Source organism: Bombus huntii, chromosome 15 (assembly GCF_024542735.1).
Source record: "Bombus huntii isolate Logan2020A chromosome 15, iyBomHunt1.1, whole genome shotgun sequence".
In the NCBI taxonomy this organism is placed as follows: domain Eukaryota; kingdom Metazoa; phylum Arthropoda; class Insecta; order Hymenoptera; family Apidae; genus Bombus; species Bombus huntii.
In genome coordinates this window covers 3,110,399-3,137,437 of record NC_066252.1, presented here as the reverse complement: position 1 = coordinate 3,137,437, position 27,039 = coordinate 3,110,399, and the positions used below count along the sequence as shown (strand labels likewise).

At 34.1% G+C, this 27,039-nt stretch overlaps 1 protein-coding gene across 5 annotated transcripts in view; it reads right to left on the bottom strand.

The window, feature by feature from the left end:
- LOC126873736 (uncharacterized) overlaps nt 1–27,039 on the bottom strand; it is a 97,490-nt gene that overhangs the window by 13,454 nt on the left and 56,997 nt on the right. For 2 of the 5 annotated variants that reach the window (XM_050634929.1, XM_050634930.1), the window contains exon 2: nt 11,710–13,289. In XM_050634929.1, coding sequence (XP_050490886.1) covers nt 11,710–12,601 — 892 coding nt within the window. In that variant the 5' untranslated portion in view covers nt 12,602–13,289. Of the gene's footprint in view, nt 1–11,709; nt 26,863–27,039 lie in introns of those variants that run through there. The other 3 variants (XM_050634927.1, XM_050634928.1, XM_050634931.1) reach the window with 3 other exon arrangements.

Sequence of the window (27,039 nt, the reverse complement as noted above, 5' to 3'; positions counted from 1 at the left end):
AACTTTAAAGGTATCGTATGTGAATACAGAATGGCTCTCAGATATTTCGAATAATAATTACAAACCACGTTAAATGCTTACCATTGTAAGTGCATGAAAGATAAATCTGTAATTCATTTTATTTAACTTTCGAAACAACAAGTAAAGTACAGTTAAAATTGTAAATGAAAAATTTAAAATAATATTTCTTGTCCATATTGAAAACCGGGGTTAACACCATTCAATATTTCAATTCTTCAATTTTGTTTCGTGGTAAATGGTACTTTTTTGTCATTTAGTTCTTCAATTTTCATTCATTTACCGCTGTATCTTTATGATATCAAAGAAGAAGAGTTTATTAATTATTAACGCAGCTTTGCAAACTTTCTATTAAACAGAAGAGACGCAAATTTTTACTTTACCAGTAAAAAGAAACAGTTAGAGTTTTCCCACTGTGGTAATTACACTTTAACGTCGTTACGAGGCAATAAAAGTCACCGATGGAATTGTTGATAGCGAACCACGATGAGGAGGAATGAAATGAAACAGATAAAGGCTTGGAAAAAGTGAAACTTTGAAAACGTCGACATCTCTAACGATTCACGAATATATGCAGGTGATATTTATATACATTGTCGTACGTAAATATTCCGACATTTCAATCACAAAATTTCTACTAACGGATAAATCGAACAAAATCCCGAACACATCGAACCGCAAGGTAAAATAATTATTATGTGTACGTATAATAAAATGTTACGACAGGATTAAATGAAATAAAAATTTTAATATATGTAACAAGAAAATTAACGTGTTTTGTCGACCGTTCGTGGAGAGACGCGATCTCAAGGAAGCGCGTCAACGGGAGTCGTAAATTCCCTTTACGATTTTACAATCGACGCCATGAAACTGATCGATCCCCTATTTCGTTTAAGATAATAAAGGTAGTTGAATTAATTATAACGCTGAGGTAACAGGTTATAATGTACTCTTTATTTCAATAACAATTGTAGACAAGATGATTATTCTCGTTGCGTATATATATAAGTTAATTAGATGAGTTATCAGTTCGTGATGAAACCTTGTAAAATTATTATTCTGTCGTTTGACAAGCTTTTTATCTTTCAATTCTTTGATTTCTGGATATAAGTAAAAATAAAAAAATTCTTTTAAATTGATGGAAAAGCTATTGATGCAAGTAGTAGTATTTAAACAGTAAATATATTAAATATTATTAAAATATATTAAATATTATTTATTCATTTTATTTTATCTCGGATTCACAGCTTGGAAATGGACTTGGTTTTGTGACAAAATATATTAGATAAGTTTTCTATTGAAAATATTTTCTTTTTTTCAAAGATATTCTCCAATTTATGTACATCTATTTATGTATATGTTTTGAATAAAATATATTAGTGTACATATTATAACCAAGAAACAAGTGTGCTAAAAAAGAAGTGTACACGAAGGGCTACTTTATAACGTCACTATATCTTTTCTACAAATATACGTGTAACTTTATACCGTCAAGCGTGGCCTTGATTAGAAAGTGACGCATTTTCTATTTTAGCTGGTTTTCAACCGGATGACGTGGAATCAGAAATTGGTATCGCGTGGTGACACGCGTAACCGCGCTGGTGTGCGGTCCGCAACAGGTGCGAATCTCGCGTATCGGTAATGATCACCCGGTAATTGTCATCATTTCAATCTATCCGGGTGATTACTGTGCCGATGAAGTTGATGGTTACGTCAAACGATTTCTAGTGCGATCGAGATATGTTACGTCTATTAGCTACGTGTGTATATCCATGATTTTTTCTATTATTTTCGAACTAATACGTTTTCTCGTCGCTGACAAATAATTGTTTAGTTTGAAAAAGATAAGGAAGAGTTAACAGAGAAATAAAAATTGAATACGAAATAGCATGTTTTTTTAGCTCAGATGTATAATTATAGGAATTTGAAGAATTTGCTTCAATTTTAAGAAAAGTAATCGTACAATATTTCTGCATTGCGCTAGCTAATGATGAGTCATTGCGACAATAAATAAATAAATAAAAATAGTAAAATATTTGTACGATAAGTGATCTATATATAAGCGATGAAAATTCTCTATTTTGATATGAAAATGAATTTCGATGTGGCCGCGAATACATATTTCGTTGCCTTTAATCTCGCGAATATTTTGCGTAGTCTGGGGACTCCTTTAATTTCGAGGAAACGCTGCGTCAAGGTGAAGTCGAGGGGAAACGTGTTACGTAGGTGTTTGGGGGCGGTTAGGAAATTGTATAAGGTGTCGCAAAGTTAGGTAATCGAATATGGTTACTATATTCTATGAGCAGAGATAAATAAGTTTGGATGAATAGTAAGTCGCTGAAAGAGGGAAATGCATTTATTTAACTTCTTATATCTGAAATGTCACCCGCTCTCTTTAATCTGCGAGCAATATCATTGTAAAGTTAAATTTTGTATCTTATTCGTCGTATATGATTTAGTCTGGTGAACATATAATCCATCTCCCTGTCATCGAATTAGAGCCATTCAAAATTTACGATATTTTTCTGCATTTTTAGTAAAATTGAGTAACATGAGCAAACTGTAATAACAGAGTTTACTAGTTACTGAGGTGTTATATACATATACACCCACGTTTATAAATATTAGAACACCTGCTGCACTGGTATAGAATATGATAATTGATCTGGGTTACTAAGAAAATAATTAAGGATTAGATTAGAATTTTGTAGTTTCATAATGATGCAAAATACACGACGAAAAATTGTGGAAACTATTCGCAAGAATTTTAGAAATAATAAATCAATAATTACATGTTGGTGCTTGTATCATTCTTTGATTTAAATCTCATTGAAACAATTTGAAATGAATCAAATAGCCTAAAGTCTACATTTGATTTAAGGAGTTGAATCAGGAAGTTAATAATACAAATATCAAAGTTTAATAACAATGATAATTTAATAATTCGAATATCAAAACATGAACAAAGAAAGCATTTAAACTTATTATATGCATTTAATCCATGAAATTTGTATTACCATATGAAACATATGAGTTTTTTACTAATTTAAACCTTCAATAAAATTTGATAATTTTCTAATGGTTATCTGGAATCTAATAAGATTTATATAATTTTTCAATAATTACCCCACTGTTATAAGTCATATTTATAAATTAAACAAATTAAGTAATTTTTTCCAGTACAATCGTCTACGTATATATTTAATAATAGTTATTAAAAATAACAGTCAAGGACAATTTGCAATTTATTTAACATAGCATGTCTATATATAATATATTTGGAGAAGTAAAATTTTTGCCTGTGATTCTAATTCGATAAGAATTATAAAGAAGGATAAAGGAGTAGTAAAACATACTATTGGAGAATTTTGAGTTAAAATTACCGAGTAAAGTCGGGGATAGCGATGAATACATATGGGTGTTATAAGTTGATTAATAGTATCACAGTTCTGACATATGTTAATGTTATAGCAACAATTTATACTATCGTAATGTCATAAAGTAATAATACACGGCACTATTATTTTCCATGGCTAGTACAATCTATAACATGACGTGGATGCTAATAATAACGCATTACTGAAGAATGGGATTACACGAATTTGCATATCAGTAGTTTGGACTATAACAATATAAAGTACTAGTGCTATATTACCGTATAATGTGTAATATCAAGGACTGGTAGTACAATAACATTCGTCAATTTCTACCTCAAACTTAATAAAAAGGAATACAAATCGAAACACTGGCCAATTTTTATATCTCCATCATATTTTCGTTTTAACAAAGAAGAAGATGTTGAATGTTTTAAAACGTCTTTAACATAAAATTCAAACGAGAATAAATATATATAAACTGAATTAGGTTGAAGGTGATGAAAGGGCGTAGGAGGGTTAAAAGCCGATACCCATAATTGGACATATTTTACAGTAGCATCTTATGTTTTATATTTCAAAAATTATTTGTAAATCGATATTTAATATTTCCAAATGTTTCTTCATTTTATAAGAGAATAGCAAATACAAAGAAAGAAGCAATTTTTTAAATTTATTTTTCATTACCATATTAGATTATTTACTACATTTCATTTTACATTACCTCAATAAAATAAAGAATTAAAAAATATTCAATTCAGTTGTTAATTCAAGGTAAAATCAACTTTGAATTAACACGCGTATGAATACGACTATTGTTAATGTGTTTCTAGAAGAAATTTGGAAAATTAAAGCATTTATTTTACTCAAAAAACTTCGGAACAAAATTACATCCCAAGTTACGAAACATTTAATCGCCCCAATACTAAGGAGGTAATTTTTGTAACATTATGTTGTATAATTTTTTTACTTCTTTTACCTAAATAAATGTGGGAGCAAATAAATTGTGCTGCATTTTAACAATATGCGTCATAACGTGTCAACAAAATTCATGGAGCTAACGTTTTTATTATACTATTTTATTTTTAAAGGACTCCGGTGACTGATAGTGATACAATCTGGGACTAGGATCGATGTTTCAAATTGTGGTTTCGACGCTCGAAATATATATGTAAACTTTCGCACCTGACCGATTTCACGAGCTGCTATATCGGTTTCACCAACAATACCGATCAATTATCACTACGTTCCCATTAATCTCTTCCTTCGCAAGATGAACTCTTATTTGAGTATTCTCCCTCGGGGAAAACCATTACCAACGGTCAAAAAACAAAAGCATCCCTTTCAAACAACCCCTTCAATCACCCCAATCACATCCACGAAAACACTCAACCCGTAAAATACTTTCCCTTGAAATACCATACCGGCAAATATTTTCAAACAAACGGAGATAATTTTGGCGATTCGTAATTCCTACGATTAACATGTCTGTGATGGCGGTGGCTGATATTATGCATGTCAGTGACGCCGTAAAGGCCACCGGTAATCAGCAATGATAGATTTAATTATAATATGCGTTAACGAACAGTCACAGTCGCAAAATTGACAAATTAAACAAACGAAACAGACTTTCGATGTATCAAAATTTTAATACTAAATAAACAGTTAGTTTTTGAACTGAATAAACAGTCACAGATATAAAATTTTCGATGTTTTCCATGTTTACAGTGATAAATTGCGTAACATATTAAATGCACTATAAACAGGCTTATTTTTTAGTCAGATATTATATTTAGAATTTTATTCTCCAATGAAATTTCATTATAGAGATTATAGAATGATGAAATTAAAGTTAATAATAAATAATAATTCAGTATTATGGTGTAATTGTGTGACTAAATGTTTAGAATTGTGAAGCGGAATATCATATGAATAAGTTTTATTTGTTTTGGACAACATTTTAACACGTTTTTAAATGTTAAAATATTTGAATAGTTCATAACTGTCATACAATAGGAAGGAAAATTACGGACAGATGTTGTGGTCAAACAGTTGAAATAATTTCAACGCGCTTGTCTTTTCTATCACTTGTCGCGACTGTTTTTTCGCCGCTTGCTCCTTTTTTTTTTGTTCGTTCGATATTACGATTTTTAAAGATTTGTTCATACGTACAATTGGTTCAGGTTGCATTTTTAAAGCCGGAATAACAGATAGAAAAAGATGTTTCAAGACAAAATGAGATGATATGGAGTGAAAGATATTCTACAATGAATTTTAAGTACTTTTATTGATTGACAGGTATATATGTGCTCTCTTGTATAATCATTCACCAACCACGTAATAATATTAACGGGGACGCAAGCTAGAAGTTAGATTATAGACTTCTCTTTTAAAATTTTATAATTCTATGTGAAACAGCATAAGCTGACTCGTAGCTTGTAAAATTTGTTCCTACAATATCATTTATTTTCTTCTCAAATTTGTTATCAAGATATAACAAGAGAATTTATTAGTACACTATAATAACTTGTAGTTTGTGACTTGTTGAAAATTGTAATTAACATAACTTGTAATTGTAGCGAGTTGTAGCGAGTTTGAAATTGTACTGTTATAATTACCGCAGTCGTGACACGTTGCAGTGGTAACGAAATTTCAAGAAGTTTACTAAAACGCACATAATATATTCATAAAAGTTTTCTACTGTAAACGTTTCAAAAATACTTTCACCAGCCTGTAACTGTAAATCGTAACGGTCATTGTTAAACAAAGTTTAATCACGGCTATTCAACTACTTGTGTGCAACATTTTTACCGTATTCTACGTTGATAAAGCAAACGAAAGGCAGAAAGAAAAGTTGAAGGAGTAAATGACAGCATGCAGCATCATTTAATCAGTGACACCTCGCGTAGCGTACAGGTAGCAGAGTATCAACCGGGCTAAAATCCGATAAACCGATTCTCTGTCCGCCCCCAAAAGGTTATTCGAACAGAATTAACGTTGTGACCCTCAAGCGTCCGTCACTTTTCATTTTCCGGAAACGGACAGCGTGCAACGGTGAAACGGAACCGGCGATTAAATTGTCGCTTCGCCGTAATCCAACTGGACATCGGTCACAGGGTGTGCCATCGTGATCACCAGTAGCGATAAAAGTCATTAAAGAGCTGAAACCACGCGTATCGCTGCTTGAAAAAAAAAATCGATACTAGCTAATGAGCAAAAAGTTCTACGCTAATTACGCGCAGCGATCTCATGATTAATCTTTCCGATCTTATGAATGGCTATACGTCAGACAAAATTTATCGTTTTGATGTAAAAGCATAAATTACAGGTTCTACTGGAAGAGTGATATATATAAGAAGAATGCATTAAAAAAAAATCGCTTTGGTATAAAATGTAGAAAGGTAGAAAAACGTTATTAATTATTCTACTATTGAGGAACGAAGAAATTTTGTTTCTTCTATGATTCAGCTAATAATAATCATAATAATCTTAGGTTTTCAAGCTCTCTGCTGAAATATCGTTTACGCGTGTTGGTCTGTGTTACTCAGATTTAAATAAAAATATGTTGTAAATGTAACGAATGAACTCATGGAAGTATATAATTTCCTTTTTAGAAATTGAACATTAACTGTGTACTTACAGTGATGAACGAACTCAAGTTTGAGAGGTAATACTATAATCTTATTACAGGAATTTAGTAGAAAACGCAATTCTATTTTACAGGAGCGATGAATAGACGTACTATATATCTCTCGAAATAGATGACTGTTACTACATAGTGAAAAATATTTAGTACAAAGTTACTAATACTCATATGCTGGTTCAAATTTTAAACATTCTTTTGACCGCAATTGTATACAATTAAATTTAAGAAATTGACAAAAGATGGACTTGGTCAGTTTGGCTTTGGAGAGGTTCGAATGAAACATATCTGATAGCATTATTTAAATACCGATAATATCACGCAAATGAAACTTTTCATTAAATACTAAAACAAGAGATACAAATGATCAGTTCTTGGTCAGGTCGGTTATCGAGGATATTATACACAGTAATTCAAAGTAGCCCAAGGGCTTTTTGCAAATGGTAATGTATACGGAAAATTGGTCCCCGAGGGGTTGACATGTAAAGGACACTCGACGAGTAGCATCGGCAAGAAATTGCCCTCCATTTTTCCAGCGTCATCTCTTTTCGGCCCCTCAATTTTTCACACGAATGAAAAATCGCTCGTTTTGAGTTCAAGGCGAGATATCCAATTAATTAGTTTCCTCTCATTGAATTCGAGAGTTCGTCAAACACAGCTAACCTCATACCATACAGAAAAACGATTCCGTATTGAATAGATCGATTTTCCATTGCATTACGCGGATTCTTGAAAATGTTCAATTTCTTCAAAATTTTCTGCTCCGACGTTTACCCATCTCTAACCGATTTGCTCGAAAACATTTCGACCTGTTTCACGGTTGATATATTTTATTATATATGTGGTGAGATTGGAGGACTATTTGAAAATCACAGGCGAAAGATATGATACAGTGACTCACGAAAGTATTCGAACACTTGAAAATATTTTACGAATGCACTAAGTATTACATTATACGAAAAAGTTTGAAATTTCCTTAGCGTTGCTTAACAGAGGAAGATCTCTCAATTTTTTTCACAGAGAAGCAATTTTAAAATTTAGTACATTGTTGATTAATGCTGTGTTACAAAAATTGCCCTTTTAATTTTAGAGCTAAACGTGTATATTTTCATTTTATAATGCTAATTTTAAAAATATCGCGATATTAAAATAATAGAAGCATTGAAATATTGTTTGTCTTAATTGTTATAGCCTTTGGCTTCTACAAAAAGTTGTCAATTACATCTTTGAACGAAACGACATTAAATTAAATGAAAGTGACATTAAATTAAAAAGTCAAAGAAGATGCATCCTGTTCTTTTTCTGTGGTTTCATGTATGATGCTTGTTTTATAGCAAGAAATTGAATACTGTAGAGATCAATAAAAATTACTTCAAAGATTTTCATCGAGAAGTCACGAAATTACTGAATTGAAACTGCAAAAAGTAACTGCAAAAAAACATTCTATTTTCATAGAAATATATTAGCGTCTAAAGATTTCGAACATTTCGCTATAAACTTTTAAGCACTTCAAACGTTTATCAATTGCAAGATATCGAGAGAACGCGATTAAATCCCTGACACAGAGCGACGAGAAGTTTTAACGCTTCGAATAATTTCAACTAAATCGATCTGAATATTCAGCATGGTAGATTAAACCCTTTCGCTCGGTGTGAGTGTAGCATTACTGAAAGCACTTCTACTATGCAGACCGGACTAGTTTTTGTTAATACGACAACCTATGTGTATGAAAGTTTAATTATACACTTAAATAAATAGGCTACAAATGTTGTATTTATAGAAAATTTTCAAGTACGAAAATGTACAGAATGCACATAACACATGTATAAGTGTAAAACATATACAAAGTATTCAAAATAAAGTATTTATTATTTACATATATTTATATATTAAAATATCTACCAAGTGATAGAAATAAATTTCTATTTAAATTTTATTTGTTTGCCTAATGTCCATAAAAATGTGACTTTGTTTAAACATGCACAGCTTTTTGAGTACCACTTATAAATCAATTCTATCAGGTTGTGATGCTTTACTATCATATATAGCTACAATGATCGTAAAGACTAATAAAATCAGTGCAGTAGAGCACAAGTTATGCTTTTTAAACGATGTTATAAATCGAAATAAAAGTGACTCTAGATACATACATATTATAGAGAAAATTTATAGTACTAGATTAGAGAAATGTCGAATCTATAAAGACTGGTGGGAAGCAAAATGATTGCTCGATACGAGACAGCTTATACGCCCTTTGTAGCTTTTCTTTGTTAAAGAAAACAGGTTGGATGAGATGGTATTGTAAACAACGAAAGCAGAATGTTGTTGGGAATGAAACGATGATCAGAGACAAATTGCTATAGAAACAATTGCGTTCGTACTCTGTATGTTTGGAAAATACGTGTATGGCGACTTTCGAAATTAGTTTCGAGCCACCACGCTACACACGTAAAAGAATAGTGAAAATTCCTGTAATTTGGAGTAAATGGATTTCAGAGGACGAGCTCGAGGAATAACTTGCATTCTGAAGGACAACTGTACCTTATACAGTCACAGTTACACGTGTCGAAATGAACTCGACGTATGTTCAATTTGAGTCTGTCGTACTAGTTTGAATTAGTTTCAAGACAAATTTAGTTGCAAGAAATAGTTGAAGTTTTGTTACTGTATGCGTGAAATATCGTCTTTCCGAAGTTCGAATTTGACAGGTCAGCATCGTCTATTAAATTCTCACATATCGACCTTGTCAGCCACATTAATTTTCTGGCTTATGATTTAGCTCATAAGTACATCTATATGTACTATAATGTTACCTATTTATTGCTTTAGTATAATGTCCAAAGCAAACCCACAAAATATTATGGATAATTTATATTCAGCAAACTATAGTCTCTTAATATAAGTGAAGTCAGAGTTAAAGTTGAGCTTTGATATTAGAACAGCTTACATTCGTCGTATTTGATCTATAATCTGGGCTATGTAGGGACATAATTCGATATTTCAGAGCAAAAGGTTGAAGAGAAAGAAATTTCCTGTAAACCATCGCAAGATATTGAATGTTAGAGAGATTCATAATAAAAGTACCGAAATTTAATTACTGACTATTTTGAAGAATTATGGTAACCCTGTAATTTTCTTATATCAGTTTATAAAAGTGTTATAAATATTGCTATATAGGAACACGGATCAGTTATTTTATTTAGACAATTTTTTGATATGTTAATTTAAAAAGAAACCATAAATCATGGAACTGCAACAGCTTCATTACAATTTTTGAACAGAAATAGTAGTTCCTATAAATCTGGAATAATAAAACTAGTCAGTCATTGCAATAATGCAATAAATTATTGCATAATATATTATGTTATAATATATAAATTATAATACTAATATCTAATGTCAATATTTATATGTAAATATATATAGTTTTAACATATTTTTAACATTTCAATTTTAACAGAAATGTATTTTCCTATTAAATAGCTCTCTAACGAAACTATTTGTTGGTCAAATTTTTTATGAAATTAGATGTGTACTTCAGATTTAAGTTTCTTAGAACTATTATAGATTGCTTCTATAGACAGAACTCGGTGACAGATTTATAAATACCGACATCTATCTACTATTACGTTATTCAGGATCAATGATACTGTCGAATAAGTACGAGATTTAGACCGAATTCAGGATTCTCAATAATTATTGAAAGAACAGAACGTCTATTTTCCGCTAATCGATTTTTAATGTAAAAAAAACTTCTACCATCAAAATATAAAGCAAAAGTCTAATTTAGCTGTAGCTTGAATCAATTTTTTGAGTCAAATCTTCTACATTTTCTTTAAAAATAGAAATACAACTAGACATAAAACTCTAAGTTCTTCGTCGGCCCTATACACATAAAAAATTCATATTCTAAGAGAAGATTTTATCCAACTGTAACTTAAAAGTTTCGATAATTTCTCTGAAAGTATAAACTTCCTTAAAAATACAAACGAAGAAACCGTATTTTCCTGTAAACTCAAAACTCTCTAAGACTCTCCGAAAAATAAGATTTCTATAAAGAAAAATTTAAAAATGTATGTGTTTCCCGTAGATAATACTTAAATAAAAAAATTCATGATAGCAGAGATTTCACTATTTTAAGTTTCATTAGTTTTAGACAAAACTCAGTAGACATAAAGAAGAAAAACAGTAAGTACTTTTATTATAAAGCATCACTGTTTAAAATGTTAGTACACTAATGTTAATGCAAAAGTTTTGGTATATCGACTTGTTACAAATTTGTTCTTCAATAGATACTTTCTTCATAATCGAGCATATTATATATTATATGTGTTATATAAAATATTAACAAATTTCCTTAGCATTGTAACGAGGTACAATTATCATGACTATATTGATAAAATTTAAAACAAATCTAAATATGCATACACAGAGATTACAACATAATCATGGTAGTCAAATCTCGTTGCTAGCGAAATTTACAGTTGCGAAATGTTTCGTATAGCACGCGTAATATATTCGCAAAACGTTTCTATAAATTTTGAAATTACTTCCATAAGTTACTGTATGTATGTATAACGAGCTATGGGAGCTATAATTCAACTACGAAAAACACCACGAACTTTCTCCACAGCCCAAATCCCATTCAAACAAACACGAAAATGCAACACTCACCGATTTGCGGTACGTCGTACTGTATGCTTCCCCTGGTAGATCTGAACATAATTTGAGAAGCGACGTTGATGCCGTTCCCGAGGGAGGACGGCGGTTGAGCTTGATGCGGAGTCGAGTCTCCGGAGAGGTCGATGGAGCGGCGTCCGACAAGAGTTTGGCTCCTCTTTCCGGGAGGCTTGGCTGTGTCCAGGCCAAACGGCGGCCTCGACATAAACGTCGCGCCGTTCTGATAATCCCTGTACTTCTCAGGTCCCCGTGATATCGAGTCAGTCTTCATGTTCGCAGCAGTGTTTAACTTCTGCTCGAAGAGGTCGTCGTAGTTCGATTGTCTGGTTTCTTGAAAGCTCTTGCGTCCTGTTTCGTCGTCGCATACTCTTATAGGCAGGCTGACCGTATTTCTCGAGTGTCTACAGTCGATTCGTAGCTTCTTAGTACGTTGATTACCCAGAGGGCCACCGCCCATTGGCTGTTGTTGCTGATCCTCGTGTAGAAATTGTTCGCCCGGTTGTGTCGCCGTGTTCATGTATTCCGAGTAGAGCATGTTCAACATAGCGGGTGACAGGGCAAAGAATACAGTCTGTAGCTCCCTAGGCTCTCTGATCATATCGTCGATCAATATACCAGCTGGTGTCCACGAGGAGATCCGTGGCTCGTCGTTCAATAGCAACCAGTTGGACAGGTCGTCTCGGTGAGAGGCCTCGGGAGGATATATCCTGAAGTGCAACAGGTTATTGCCTACCGAGTTTAGCTCGCTCTTCTTTCTGATCCCGCTACCGTGCCGGTAGTCCTGCTCCTGTGCACCCTGCATGATGATCACCGGACGATTCCCCACGGCCAGGTCCAGCCCTTGTCCCACGTACGTGAGAAGCCAGAACATGCACACCGCCATCATATATGTCACAATTTTCACCGGATTTAACCGGGCTGGCTTTCGAATCGATTAAAAATTAAGTGTCTTTTATTTTTCTCCTTTTCTTCTTTTCTCTCTTCTTGAATCGATTCTTTATGTAGCTTCGCCTTTGCTACTTTTTCTTTTTTTTTTTTTTGTATGTTGTTTCGTTTTTAGCGCTTTTTATTGTATACACGTACCGCGCTCGATTTTCGTTTGCCAGTCAAAAGGCACGACGCTGAGAGTTTAGGCCGACTTTTCGTTAGCTGTGCAGGGGGAGGAAGCGTTTCTGTAGGGAGCGACTTGAGGGAAGAAAACGCGGACGATGAGCGATGACCGGCGATCAATCGATAACCGTGTAGGCATCCGTTACATGGGAAACGAAACGTTTCTTAAACGCGTTCAACTACTTTTATTCTATCTCTCGTTTTTCTACTTTGCTGCTTTTCTTCTTTCATCGGACACTCTTCTAAATTTTCGGATATAATCGGAATAGGGAGATCAATAAGAACATCACCTATTCTATTCTCTTTCGATTTCCTTCTTGTCTTCGTTTCTCTTCGATTCGACTCGATTCGGTCGGCGATCGTTGCACAGTCCACGATCGTGTCTCGTTAATGTCGCATTTCCGAAAATTCCCGACGATTTGTTCCACTCAATGTCAACAGAGGCTCTCGAGGATTTCCGCGTCCTGAAATCAGGCCGTTAGTAAAAAAAAAAGGATGGCTCTTAGTCGACACTAAGGCGTGTGTCTGGAGAATAATATGCAGTGCCAGTGATGAATGGTGCTGGTGCTGGTCGTGGATGCTTATTAAGGTGCTCGATAGTGTGGGCAACAACGAAATTCGATTTTTCTCCTGGTCCTCCTGCTCTTACCCCTGTCCTCTCTCCCTGTTGCCTGCATCGCGATTCTTTCTCTCCTCTGTCACTATTACAACATACTACTCTCCACTTTCTGATCCCTCTACTTTCCCCGGTAGAAATCGAAAGTCCAATTTCCAGGATCCACGACCACTTACGGTCCCTTGGCTGCGTCTGCAGATTCTCTATACTGGTTTCTGTCTTAAATTAGACACTTACTGTCCTCGATGACGTCATAGAAAACTGCTTTCTATCTCTGGTTTCCATGCTGTCGAAGGGCCTCGTGTGTCGGTTCACGGTGCTTGACTTTTGGAAGTGCTTGTGTGCCAGTGAGGCGTTATACGAGATTCTACGTGCGGTGTGACACGGCGTGCAGCGGTGACATCGAACTCTCCGAACGACTTTAAAGTGCGGAAAAGTGGCTATGTAGTACGAGAGAGATCAACAGGTGCCCGAAAAATGTGCAAAACCGTGCTCCTGGTTTAGGGGATGAGGGGGTGGGAAGGAAGGGGATTAATTAAGGCGCCGGACGACACAGCTGGTCGTCGTGACGTCGAAAACACCGAAGGAGTAGAAGAACATAGTACGCACATCGATCATACAGTGATAGAGTGTGACACAACACAGGCGGCGCGTGTGAACAGAGAGAGAATACAATATATATATATATATATTATGTGCACGTATATATAGAGAAAAAAGAAAGTTATCGGGCAGAGGTGCAGTTGCGGAACATTACCCAGTGTATTAACAGAATATGATGTGTTTACATATGATTTAACGTGTGTTTCTGTGCGAAATACTTGCTTCTGTGACTGCGTGCTGCGATATCTTCGCCCTTCTGCGCCTCCTTCCCACCGTGGGACCTTTTCTCATGCGATACGACTAACAGATAACCTTCCCTGCCAAGTTCAAATCTTCCGTTTCCCGTCGCACATAACACTCTTCTTCTTCTTCTTCTTCCTCGCAGTTCTTGCACGTAAAATCCTCTAAAGTCTGATCGATGATCGTCGATACTCTTTGAACAACTTTCAACGACCTTCTACTCGTGGAAACTCGTTTTACAGTCGATTACAATACCCGTAAACGTACTCGTGTTTAAACTTGGTTTATTCAGCGGCTAGCTTATTCTTGCCGTGACGGGCTACCGTTTCATCCAGTTTGTTCATCACCGACGGACCGGATCACGCGAACACAAAATGGTGCGAACACCAGTCCACTAACATGTTGCTGGCTGTCGTTCGCTGATACTCGTCATCCACGACGATGACGTCGAGAACGTCCGGTTAAAAACGCGTCGATCGACGTAACCACGGGGACCAACCTGTTTCCTCCTTTCTTTCTAATCTTGTTATATCCCGCTGCCTCGTACTATTCGTTGCTCGTTCGAACCTCTTCAAAAATGAATTCACTTTCTTCTACTATTCTTCTATGCTCAGCTGTTACGTTCTCTTGCTACGAGTTTGTGTTGCTCGCATGCTCGCCTTTGCCGCGAGCAGAGTATACGTAACGTACGTATACACGTAGGTTCTGGGAGACGCGAGAATGCCAAAGAAAAGTTGTTCTTTCCCTGTTTGTTGAATGGTCACCGATTCCTTTTCCTTTCTCAGTACGTCGTACGGTATTTAGACGCGGGCCGGGCAGGAAGTCGCGAAAAAACAGCGGCTGCGGAGTCGGTAAAAGGAGGTTGCGGCCGTGGATGTTGCTTTGTTGGCCGAAAGTCGAGGGATGGAGGATCGAAGGGTTGGGACGGTGGGTTAGTTTAGCGAGTGAGCTGGCTGGCGCCCTCACCAGAACTAACTCCCACGCTGCGCGGCAAGAGTCACCGGGTTTAATACACCGCGCATCTCCCTACCACCCCATCGAGACACCTGCCGTTCTCTTCCCTTTTCACCCCCGGACTCTAACGCTGCTAACCCGGCCCCGGCCACCCCGTGCATCGTTCACGCTTCCGTTCCGCAACGAGTCGCACACACCGGCCAACACTTGTGCCTTTTCCTCCTTCTGTCTCTCTCTTTCTCTCCCTTTCTCTCTCTCTCTCTCTCTCTCTCTTTTATTTTCCTTTGTTTTGCGTTTCTTTTTTTTTCTGTTCGTTTTAACGTGCTTTTCGAATCCAACTCGCGCGTGATTCTGTGGGTCTTGGATATGTCTGGGTCTTGAAAAAGAGGTCTTTTATGGAGAGAGGTTTTATAGCGGGCGAGTGGCGGGCGGCAGACTGCTGCCTCCATGTAGTCACCGTTTCGCCAACTTAACAGCTGTTGCGGGTAAATGTGGGCAACTTGCAAAAGAAATTGAATCAGACGGTTGTCGAGTGATGGCTGGTCTCGAGGACTTTTTGGTTGTGGTAGGTTGGTTTATGAGACGATTGAGTCGAAGATGATCTCATTGGATTCATAAAATATTTTATGAATGAGGTTAATAAGCAAGATCGTAAGACAATTATCTGGGATTATCGGCTACTTAGTTTGGCAAATACATATTTATTCGATTAATTTCATCTGTTTATGAAAGAATATGTTGTTTTGGTTCTTTGGTTATTAAGGTTTTGGGATGTTGTGCTGCTAGATAAACACTTGGGATGATTTACTACGATGATATTTGTTAATTGCGTGTCCAAACCTGTTTGTCTATTTGACTCGGTAAAATTTGTTTAATTGTTCTTACCTTTTTCAAATAAGTACCTTGAACTTAACGATAATTTGTTAAACCATTAAATCGAATAATTATTACATATTTAAACAGCCTTGTAAAATACCCTGTTGAATTACTATAGATAAAGGTATAATCGTGTAAATGTAAATTAGGTAAATGCGTGAAGTAGCTTAGAATGTAGATAAAATAGAACATATAAATAAGATATAAGTTCTAAAGAAAGATAAGGATCCACAAAATGGGTTATTATTAATAGTTTTGTTTCTATATGCATAGAATAAATGGCTTTGGTGTTTGGGAAGAAGTTTAAAGATATTGATCTGCGGGTGTTTAAACTGCACTAGCTAGTCAACCCACGTGAAACGGAGGTGCTCGATGTGTTATTACAAATTCTATCTAATAAATATCTCAGCCAGAGTTTGATAGCCAGCGATATTTCAACGATGAATATTCTGACAGCATAAAAGCGATATGTATATAACCAAATCGTTGACACTTTCATTCAACATCGAATCGTATATGCTAGTGGAAACGGATTTTACAAGTGAAATATGCGTGACACGACAAGTGTGAACGCAGACAAGCAAGATTCGAATACACGTGGCTACCGTGATTGATGAGCATCCATTCAATGTTGCACTCTCTTTACAAAGTTCAACAAACTGTTATTTACTCTGCTTTCGCGGAAAGCTCGTAAGGAAGTCAGCAAATACGATCGTCGGGGTTGGTTGATAGACATCTCGGGAGGATTTAATGGCACGAAACAATGGCTGGTTAGATTAATGCATCATTTTAATAGCCCCAACGAGTCAGACGATGATTGTCGAAACACTTCGCTTTAACGTGTTGTGAAACATTTTGCTGGTTTGGTTTCTAGTTAGGAATCGAGTATTTTATACTTTTTTTTATACCGCCAGTACAAACTTGAAGATAAAATATCTTTCTTTGAAATTGATTTATTTGAAATATCGTTTGGTGAAAATTTATTGAATTGTTTATTTTCACTGCTTGTGGCAGTGCTTTGATCTAAAGAAACCTAGATGTAGAAAAATATATAAAAAATATACTTCACTTGTATAGTACATATAGTTTAATGAAAATCGGCAAAATTATTTGTATTTTTTGATTTATTATTTAGTCTATTAAATTTCCTAGATTATTTTCATTATTTAATTTAGAAAAATTGTTAAATAAATTTCTGTTATTTGGTATAATAACGCAGTATCGAGCGAAGAATTATTATTTAGTGAAACTTTATAAATAATTTGTTTGAGAAAAGAGCGCAATCATATTGAACAATAAAATTCACTATACTTGTTACTAATCATTCGTAAAAAATATTTTCGCAGTTTTTCTATATTGTAGATGTTTATATACAAATGTTTTGCAGAAATTCATATTTTCACAGAGCACGAATAAAAATATGTTTTCCCTTTACATTTTTCATATTTACACTTGCGATAAATGCATAAACAACCGCAGCTGGCTTATACTCTCATATTTACTTGCTTCCTGTAATTCAAAACCAACTTCCATTGAATTTGCTAAGTTGTTCGCTAGCCACGAAACTTCATAGTTTCTTGTGTTCTTGAGGGATACCTTTACGATCAAGGGAAGTGTTAACATGTTACGAAGTACTCATAAAATCCAATAATTAGAACAGTTCGACTAAGTTTCCATACCACAGTGCCATAGAAGAGAACTTCCTTATTTTGATAGCACAGTTACCACGCTCGTCATATTTGATAATATTTAAATTTGCAAGGTTCCACGCTTTACTCATGTAGCATAGTTATGTTACGGGTGAAACGTGAAATTTAGATAAATCTGATTTTAACCTGACAAAATATAAACAGTCAGATATTTTCAGACAATATTTAGTCGAGACATAAGATAATATTATTTTAGATAATATTTACAAGGCCGTATTACTTCAGACAATATAACACGAGAATAACATTAATATCGTTTAAGTATAAGATTATGTTTAGACAAAACGTGTAGATAAAAGAATCGTATCTTGAAGCTACTATTATGCCTTTTTTCGAAAAGTTTCTACCACCAAAAAAAAAAAAAAAAAAAAAAGAAAAGGCAGCTGGTAGGCTAACAAAATTTCGTTTTTGAAAGGAATAATTTTCATTTTTTCAATCTACTGTTTCTTCGTTAATATATTCGTATTTCCGTTTTTCTCTCATTGAAGTGGCTTCTTAAAACACTGATATTGTGTTTTGCACCGTAAGAAAGAAGGAAGGAGAAGATCGGACGCTACTTTATGGAATATAAAGAAATCGAGATATCCTCTGCTCTGCTTATTTATACTTTGAACATGGCTTTATGGCTTAAAGGTTACGCCAAGGCGTTCATTCTAAAGCGATCGCTTAGGTGGATTTTCTTGGTTTTCATGCTTTAGCGTTACGACGGTCCTTCACTTTCATATTCACGCGAACACCGTTTCTATTCTTATTGTTCTCCACGAAGGATGTTTCGTTGCCTTCAATATATTTTTCCTATCAAAGTTGGCGATAACGAAACTTCTATCCATTTGTTTCCCGTCATATACAAAAGAACAATGTTATTATTCTGTCTGGTTACCCGGTGAATAACGAATAAGTTTTTTAAACGTATTATAATGAAACACAAAGAAAAGGAAGGTGTAAAGGAAAGATCGAAAAATTGGTAGAATTAAATGCAAAACGATTGTTAAATTGCTAATGCTTATACAGATTCACAAAATAGCGGAATATAAATAGAAGTCTGTTTCATACTTTCAGTTCGCAATGTACAAATGTTTCTTCCTTTTAAAATAATTAAATTTGTTTACAATAAAATGAATATGATGAAAATGGATGTGATCCTTTATAAATAATATAAATTTTATATGTTTTACATTACGTGTATGATATATACTTTTTTAATATATGTTTTAATATAAGCTTGGATTTATATTATACATGTCAATGGTTAAAATAATGAAACTGTCAAATATCAGATGGATTGACTATGCTATGCGGTTAAATTTCATAATCTTACTTTGCTTAAGATATTCTGCATATTTTTGCACATTGTTTGTGCTCCGCAATTATTAATTAAGAATTCAAAATATGAGAGTTTCTCTTCTGATATCCTTTTTCGATATTATTCCTTTTATATTGTATAAGTAAGGAGTAGAAAACAATATGCTAGATATTATTTTGGTCAAGACATCTATTTTCTTTTAAAAGCAACGATTTTCAATCATAGACAATTTTTAATTGTATTTATTACTGTAAACAATAATTTCTATGTTGTATAATTCGTTAATAAATAAAAGCGATCCAAACGATCTTTCTGTATTATAATAAACTTATATTATATTATAATAAATATATTTAGATTATATTATATTGTAATAAATTTCCTTTGTATGTATATTACATTTTCTCAAACATCGGAAGAGAAATATATGTTTATGATGAATATTTATAAATACACTGCTCTTAATTCATCATTTTTACAAATATTTACTGTAGATTGTGAATCGTTATTTTGTATTGATATAAGATTCTGATCGATTAAATTCTTTCGCTGACAATCTGGACCAATTATCATGTTTTGTATGAAATCAGCAGATATTCGAATATGTGACGTGTTATTGAATATTCCGTTAAGCTTCGGAAAACATCATTTGAATAAAATCATTCAATATACAATCAGCACACATAAAGTGTTCAAGTGTAATTTTTCAATTATTTTAATCCTTCAATTAATCTTCCAACGACATATAAAGCTCGAAAAATGTTTGGCCTTCAACACATATCGACAATTCTATCAATTTCAATTTATTTTGCTATTTCGCCCCACGGATCATTTAATGAAAACTACACAATTAACGTAATATTTAATTCAATTTTTTGTCGAAACGTGAAATACCTATATAATTTTTGAATTAATTTTCCATTGATGAAATTTGAATGGAAATTTTTTCGATAAATTTTCTCGACGAAATTTTAACTTTCGACATAAATCAACAATTCTGCCAATCTCAATTTGTTCCACTAATCTAGTCCATCGATTATCGAATGAATTCGATAAGATGAATAAATCGAGACAAAAACTTTGAAACAACATATAATAAATATAATGTAACATTTAATTTAATTCTTGCCACAGAATGGCAAATACGCGCTCTCGATTAATTTTCTATCTATTATAAAATTTCCATGTGTGTGTAAATGTCAATTTCCTTGGAAAAATATTTCGATTTTACACGCAATTCTACCAACCTCCATGTTTTTTGTTTAATTCTACTCTATCGATCACCGAATGTAGATCGACACAGAAAGTTCGAAATATACGATTAACACAATATTTAATGCCATTGTTTCCACGGAATACGACACGTAACTTTTCTATTTATTTTCTATTGTAAAATCTTCTCTGGTAAAATTACGGTGAAAATTCTATCAATAATTATTCCCCAAAAAGCTTTCGATTTCCGACACAATTTTACCAATCTCAACTTATATCTCCTTATCCTTCTTCATCGATCACTCGAACGAAGAATGGATCGATCCCGAAGACTTCGAAGAGTTCCACGGCTTGGTTCATGCATAATACAATCGCATTTTTCCTGATAGATTCTGTTCGAACATATGCCTGATTGAATGCAAACCTTGCTGGAAAATTGTTACGTAAGCGTTCCGTTACAAACTCTACGACGTTTCAAAATTCAATCCGTTTATTTATCAAAGAATCTGTGCACCATGACACGCTACGTGCATATTTTATATAAATATGGTAGCACGCCTGTATGTTGTTGCCCTGTAAGTATAATACCATGTGATGAAAGAATTGCGATCAGTACTCAGAATACGCCATAAACGCTTTTGTATGTAACGCGTTAGATAAATTTAACATGCCAACTTTTTCTATAGTAAAATACTTTTACACGTGTGGTTCGTATTGTCAGACGTATTTCGCGCGTAGTATGAGGGTGCACCGTATCGGAACTCTTTGAAACGATTCCAATCGTACGAAATATAACATTTATGGTTCTTCGAGTTCCGTATTTCCCGCGTAGTACGGGAATACACTGTATGTATTGGGATTCTTTCAAGTGTAACTCATGTTTCAATCGTGGTTTTATTAATACGAAAAATTGTTCGGGTCTGGTCTGATAAAGTGAAACGTCGGAACAAAAGCACAACGTATTAATAAAACCACGATCGAAACTCGAAGACACATTCGTGTCATCTATTCGCCGCGAAAGTTTAGATGCTGAAACGTGAAATATAGTTCAAATAAACCTATTTCATTTCTTTTTGGCCTTTGATCTTATCTTATGCAACTATATGTAATCGATGAAAAAAATACGTGCTGTTAATTAAAATAAATAAAAGAGCAAATTTATCCTGCGAGGATTCTGGAAATCAATTCATGATCCAAACTTTGAGGATCTATATATAGCAATATCCAAAACTTCCTCCAAATCCGACGAAAACCTAAGTACCCAAAGTTTACACATCGGAAAGGGAACACGTAACGTTAACGGCGATCATAATTTTTTCCGCAAAGGATACAAGGCCCGTGTACCTCGTTCGCTATCGATTTCGAGCTCGCAGCCTGGCTCACAAAGTAGCTTCCATAACCATAAAAATGATATCCAGGGGGGAAAAAAGTAGCTGAAAGAAAAAAAGACCCATCGACAATGTCATTATCGTGGTTTTATGGCGTGGTAGACGCCTTCCGTCCGCGGGCGACTAAAAACAAATTTCCAGATTAACAGGATGGTTCGGGTGATCGTCATTGATCGCGTCATCACAGCCTTGTGGGCGTTTTACGGCGTGTCCGCAATGTTCCTAAACGTCGGCCCTGCGCCATGGGTGCGGGAAGCAAAAGAAAGGCTATAACGCCGGATGGTGAACGTTATGCAGCAGAGGGTGGTGGGTATACGATGTTTCGTCGCAGAATGAACGTGCGCAGTAACTTTAATTAACCGCGTACTCTGTGCCTGGTCTAATCAACACGTTAACTGTCAAGGTGGACGATCGTTGTTGACCCGTGTTTTACTAAATCTTTCAGAACGAATTGAATGAACTTTTTTTTTTGAACGCGCAACCCTTGGATTCTTGGAATTACATTTGTTACGTTTTTTGTGCACCGTATTTTTAAACATGGGATATTTAAATTGCGGAATGATTAACAGGCATTCGTAGGTAGTCTACGAAGTGATTTCGCGAAATGCACTTGATTTGAGGAAATATTTGAGATATACAAAGTGTAGTGCTTTGTAATGCGATGCTTATTAGCTGAAACGATTTTCTACCGAGGTTCTACTTTTTTAATTATATCCCCCAAAATATGAATTTACGTAAAAATTCGCAAAATTTAATGATTAAAAATTTAAGATAAATTTCATGGACTATAAAATGTTGAACAATGTAAGTGACTCAGATAGGATTTTTAGTTAGTTTAGACAGATCGTCATTTTTCAATTAGTATGATATTCTATACGATAGAGAGAAACAATTAAAACGTCTGAATGATTGAAAATATCATTAATACTTCAATTGCTGTAGGCTATCGATATTTATATCGCTTTCTCAGAGATTAAAATCATTCTCTGAAGGAGTGGATTGTGATGTGAAATAAACGAGGTTGGTTCCTTTGATAGGTTCTATTTGGACATGGTTTCGGTAATGGCTTCAGTATCGATTTTTAGAGTACAGAATACAGAATTTAAGGTTCCCCTAAATGTAAGATTGAAGGCTGGAGGATCGAAAAATCAATGTTTAAAAATGTAAGGTTTAAGATTTATTGTCTAGAGACGTAAAGCTCGCAATTTTCAATTTGATGTTAGGACATCAAAGTTGAAAATCAAAGGACAAAAGTCCAAAGTTCTAAATCGAAGTTTAATAGTCAAAAGGTCAAGTTGAAAATCGAAAATTAAGGCTTAAAGATTAAAGGATCAAAGTCGGAAAACCAAAAGCCTAAAGTTGAAGAGTGAAAGTCTAACGTTACAAACTATTTCAGCATCAAAATATCGAATGCAAAGAATACATTTTTTATCCTTAAAAATTACAGATCAAAGCTCGTTTTAATCTTTGAATTTAAAACGAATCGACTAGACTGCAAAGTCTAAAAAAATACAAATTTCCTAATTGACAAAATTTTGAACAGTTTTTTATATTTAGACGAATCAAAAGCTTGTATTTTTTCTATGCTTAAACGAACAATATACCTGAAGAATCCAAAGTGCAGAAGATTGAAAATACAGAACCCGACTAAGAAATTATTATTCGAATACCTTATGTTCAAGAGTATAATGAAAGAATAACAAATGTAAGCCTAAGAATGCGACATAGTAGAAAAATAAGTGAACGTAGTAGAAAATCTTGAAATTTGAATATTTTATGCTTAACCAAAGAATAACTAAGTGTTCAGCTTATAGGATCCGAAGTTCAAAGTTTCTGTGCTTAAAATTAGAATGTGAAATTCTCAACTAAGAGTTCGTCACATTTTGATCTTCCACGCTTAACCCATATAATTTTAACAATGCGTAAGGTTTATAGAATTCAAAATACAAAACTTCACCGATCAAATCACATGAAATTCGTTGAAAATTATAAAACATCAAATAGTCTCTAGCCGAATGAACGATATGAAAATAACGAACATCCAATAAACAGTCATCACTTAATAATACCTTTCATCGAGTCATCTTCCAATTTTCCCCTTTCAGTAGTAACCAAGAACTTGCCACTTACCATTGAAAATCCCTTCTATTAGCGAAATCCGATTACATCGTGGAACACTGTGTAGCTGTTTACTAATCAATCGGCTTCACTAAGCGATCAGCGCTTAATTGCATAATTGATCGATCCTTTGACGAAGATAATCGATCGACGAAGAAGCGATACAAGGCTTAAACGGGCGATCGTCGTTAATACTATTCGTAGAATTAAATTGCACAAAAGGCTCGACTGATTTATCCCGTTATTGTCTTTCGGCTTTGACGTTATTTTCTTGGCTGAAATCGCCTGATTCAGCGTCGCTTTGACAAAAGATTTCTTGTTCAGCCCTGATACAACGGAGCTTTGCGTAATGTGCAGGCACTTGTTGCTCTAAATAAACGAGTTCATCCGTCGGACCATGAAACGAACCACATTATCGTGCCTTTTGGGCATGACACGCTCGTCTATCGATCCACTTTCTTGCACCGAATTTCCTAATTCGACTTTGTCTCGTCTTTCAATGGAACTGCAACGGAACTTGTATAATCAGAGACCTTTTGCATAATAGTTTACTGAATAGCTATTAATTAGACTGTTTTCATGTTTATGCGTCCGCATAATTTATAGAAACACTTAATTCTATGGAACCAACTAAAGAAACGAACTTTAACTAAAATTTGCTTCATCCTCTAAATGCTATAACGAGGATTTTACTTTGGTTATTTTGTACAGTTTTGTATATCGTATACAAGCACAAATTATCATAAAATTCATCGAAATTTGTCGATGGCAAATCTTCTACCATATGAAATAGCAATTTATTCATGCAGCGGATAATGATACGTGTTTAATCGACGATAAACTGCGACTAACTGCAGTGAATCATAAAAATGATTACAAAATTCCTTGTTTGTCGATATACCTTGTATTATTTGAAATAATAATTTATTCATTTAGCGAATAGTGGTTTATATTTACTCAACGTATAATTGTTTCTGATCAACACTATAGATGATCATAAAGTGCCAGATTATTGGGCGATGAAATACGTTGGCCGCGTAACACGCTAGTCAATTATAATACATTTTATTAATTATTAACCGTACGGAAAGCTCAATCGCGACTACTAATTTCCTGGTCTCGTTATGAATTTAATCGAGATTGATGGGGACGTCGGTTCCATTGACGCTGGCTGTAATGAATTATCGCCGCCGTGTGAATATTAACGACTAGTAGCTTCAGAACTTTGCATAACAAATGTATAACGTTTAAACGTATGCAAAGCACAATGTCCAACCTTGCTAAATTTATATTTTACTCGTTTTAAACATACTTGCATCTGATTAATATACGAGCTGTTCTTTTTTTCCTGAACTTTTAAAATTAACAGTTTCAATTTATCTTCAGTTGCTTCTCTGTCCTTTCTCGACATTAATATAAGCGAGCTTTACTGTCCTGAAACACTGGCTTCCTACTAAATGTCTGAACAAGATTACGGATTATGCAAATCTTCATATCTTTGTGAATTTAAGTAGGTTGTTTCATTTTCTAAATATTACAACGAAATATTATATTTTCGATATTTCTCGCATTTTTGTGTTTTTATATTTCGCATAAAGATTAGATATTACTTTCTTATTATTATATTATTATAGATATTACTTAAAATTTTGCTAAGAATTAGGAATAAATAGAAGAAAAGACGATTAAAAAGCCCAACGAAATCTCGTTGAAAAATATCTTTTCTATTAATCTATTCGTTACATCTTTTTCATTATTTATTGAACTTAATGTTTAACCTAGTTCTGCACCTTGTTACTTAACAGAATCTAACTTACTTAACAGAATTAAATAAAAAAAATTGTATTCCCTTTCAATCTCATGTAATAAAATATGTTTATCAATCACCAAAAATATTACCAACTTCCCCAACAATCCAATATTATGGCAAACCCGTTATTTTATTTTTTCACATGTTTAAAGTTCTCACAATTACACAATTATCTATAATTCGATGGTAATCAACGAATTAAATAATATCTACCTTGATAATTTTGCAGCCACCGTGAACTTTACCCAGTTTTAAGCTCTCGTAAGTTTGTATTTTAAACATCATTCTAACTTCTTTATCGTGTACATAAAACTAACCCAATCTCTGTCTCTTCTGCATACATGCAAACAAATGGAAAAAGAGACTAATCTAAAACTTGCAAGATTAACGCTATTCCAGCTTGTCCAATTTAAGATACTAAATATTTCCTGAGATTTTCGAGACGCTAAAGAATTCCATTCAACACTGTCAAAATATTCAGCAACCTGGAACTCTTGAACGTCGGCGGCAAATTCAATTCAAGAACAGCCAAGGGACGTTCCAAGTTTTCCAAACCCAACCTTAAAGATCTTCGAGAGTGTGATGTAATTTCGGCATGTTAGAAGAAATTCCAAACTAAAAGTGTATACTCATACACAAAGTACAGATATACACTGTCCATAAGTGTTTCAGTTGATTCTTTATGTCGTGTAATTGGAATGAAACAATCTGTACGTTTGAACTGAAACAAGAAATGTACAGGGCACAGTTACAGAAAGCACGTATTTGCACTTACCATTATTTCCCAATGAAATAATTTCTCTACAGACGTCCTACATTTTATTTTTATAGTAAATAAATTTCTATAATCGTATAAAGATACTACTAAATGTATGCCAACATATGTTACGTAAATAATGTAGTAACACGATAAATATTTTGTTTAAAAAGATTGAGATATATCGACCAGAAATTGCAGACGTTACAATACTTTTCTTTTGTCTTTTTGGATTGGAAAAGGACAAGTACCTTGTCATCCTTTAATCCAACAAAAGTGTAAAGAGACGTGTGCACTTAGCAACTTTGAAAAGTTATTTTTCTCGAATAAAAGCATTCCTGGAATAAAAGCCAGGTATCTTTCCTTGTCATCAATTTTCGTCCACTTTCAATTGCTCTTTTATTCATACTAATCGATAATAATTATTATTTTTATTTATATCTACAAAGTGTGTATGGTTGTCAGAGGTAAGAATTTGAGAACGTCTAAACATTTATGGATGATAATGTATGTTTAATTAGACGGTATATTTGCAGAAAATTAAGGGCTGAACGTTTGACAGCTGGAAAGGGGCATGGAGCGTGGTTACACGGGATGAAAAAGACAGTCAGTAGGTGTTGGTGTGAAA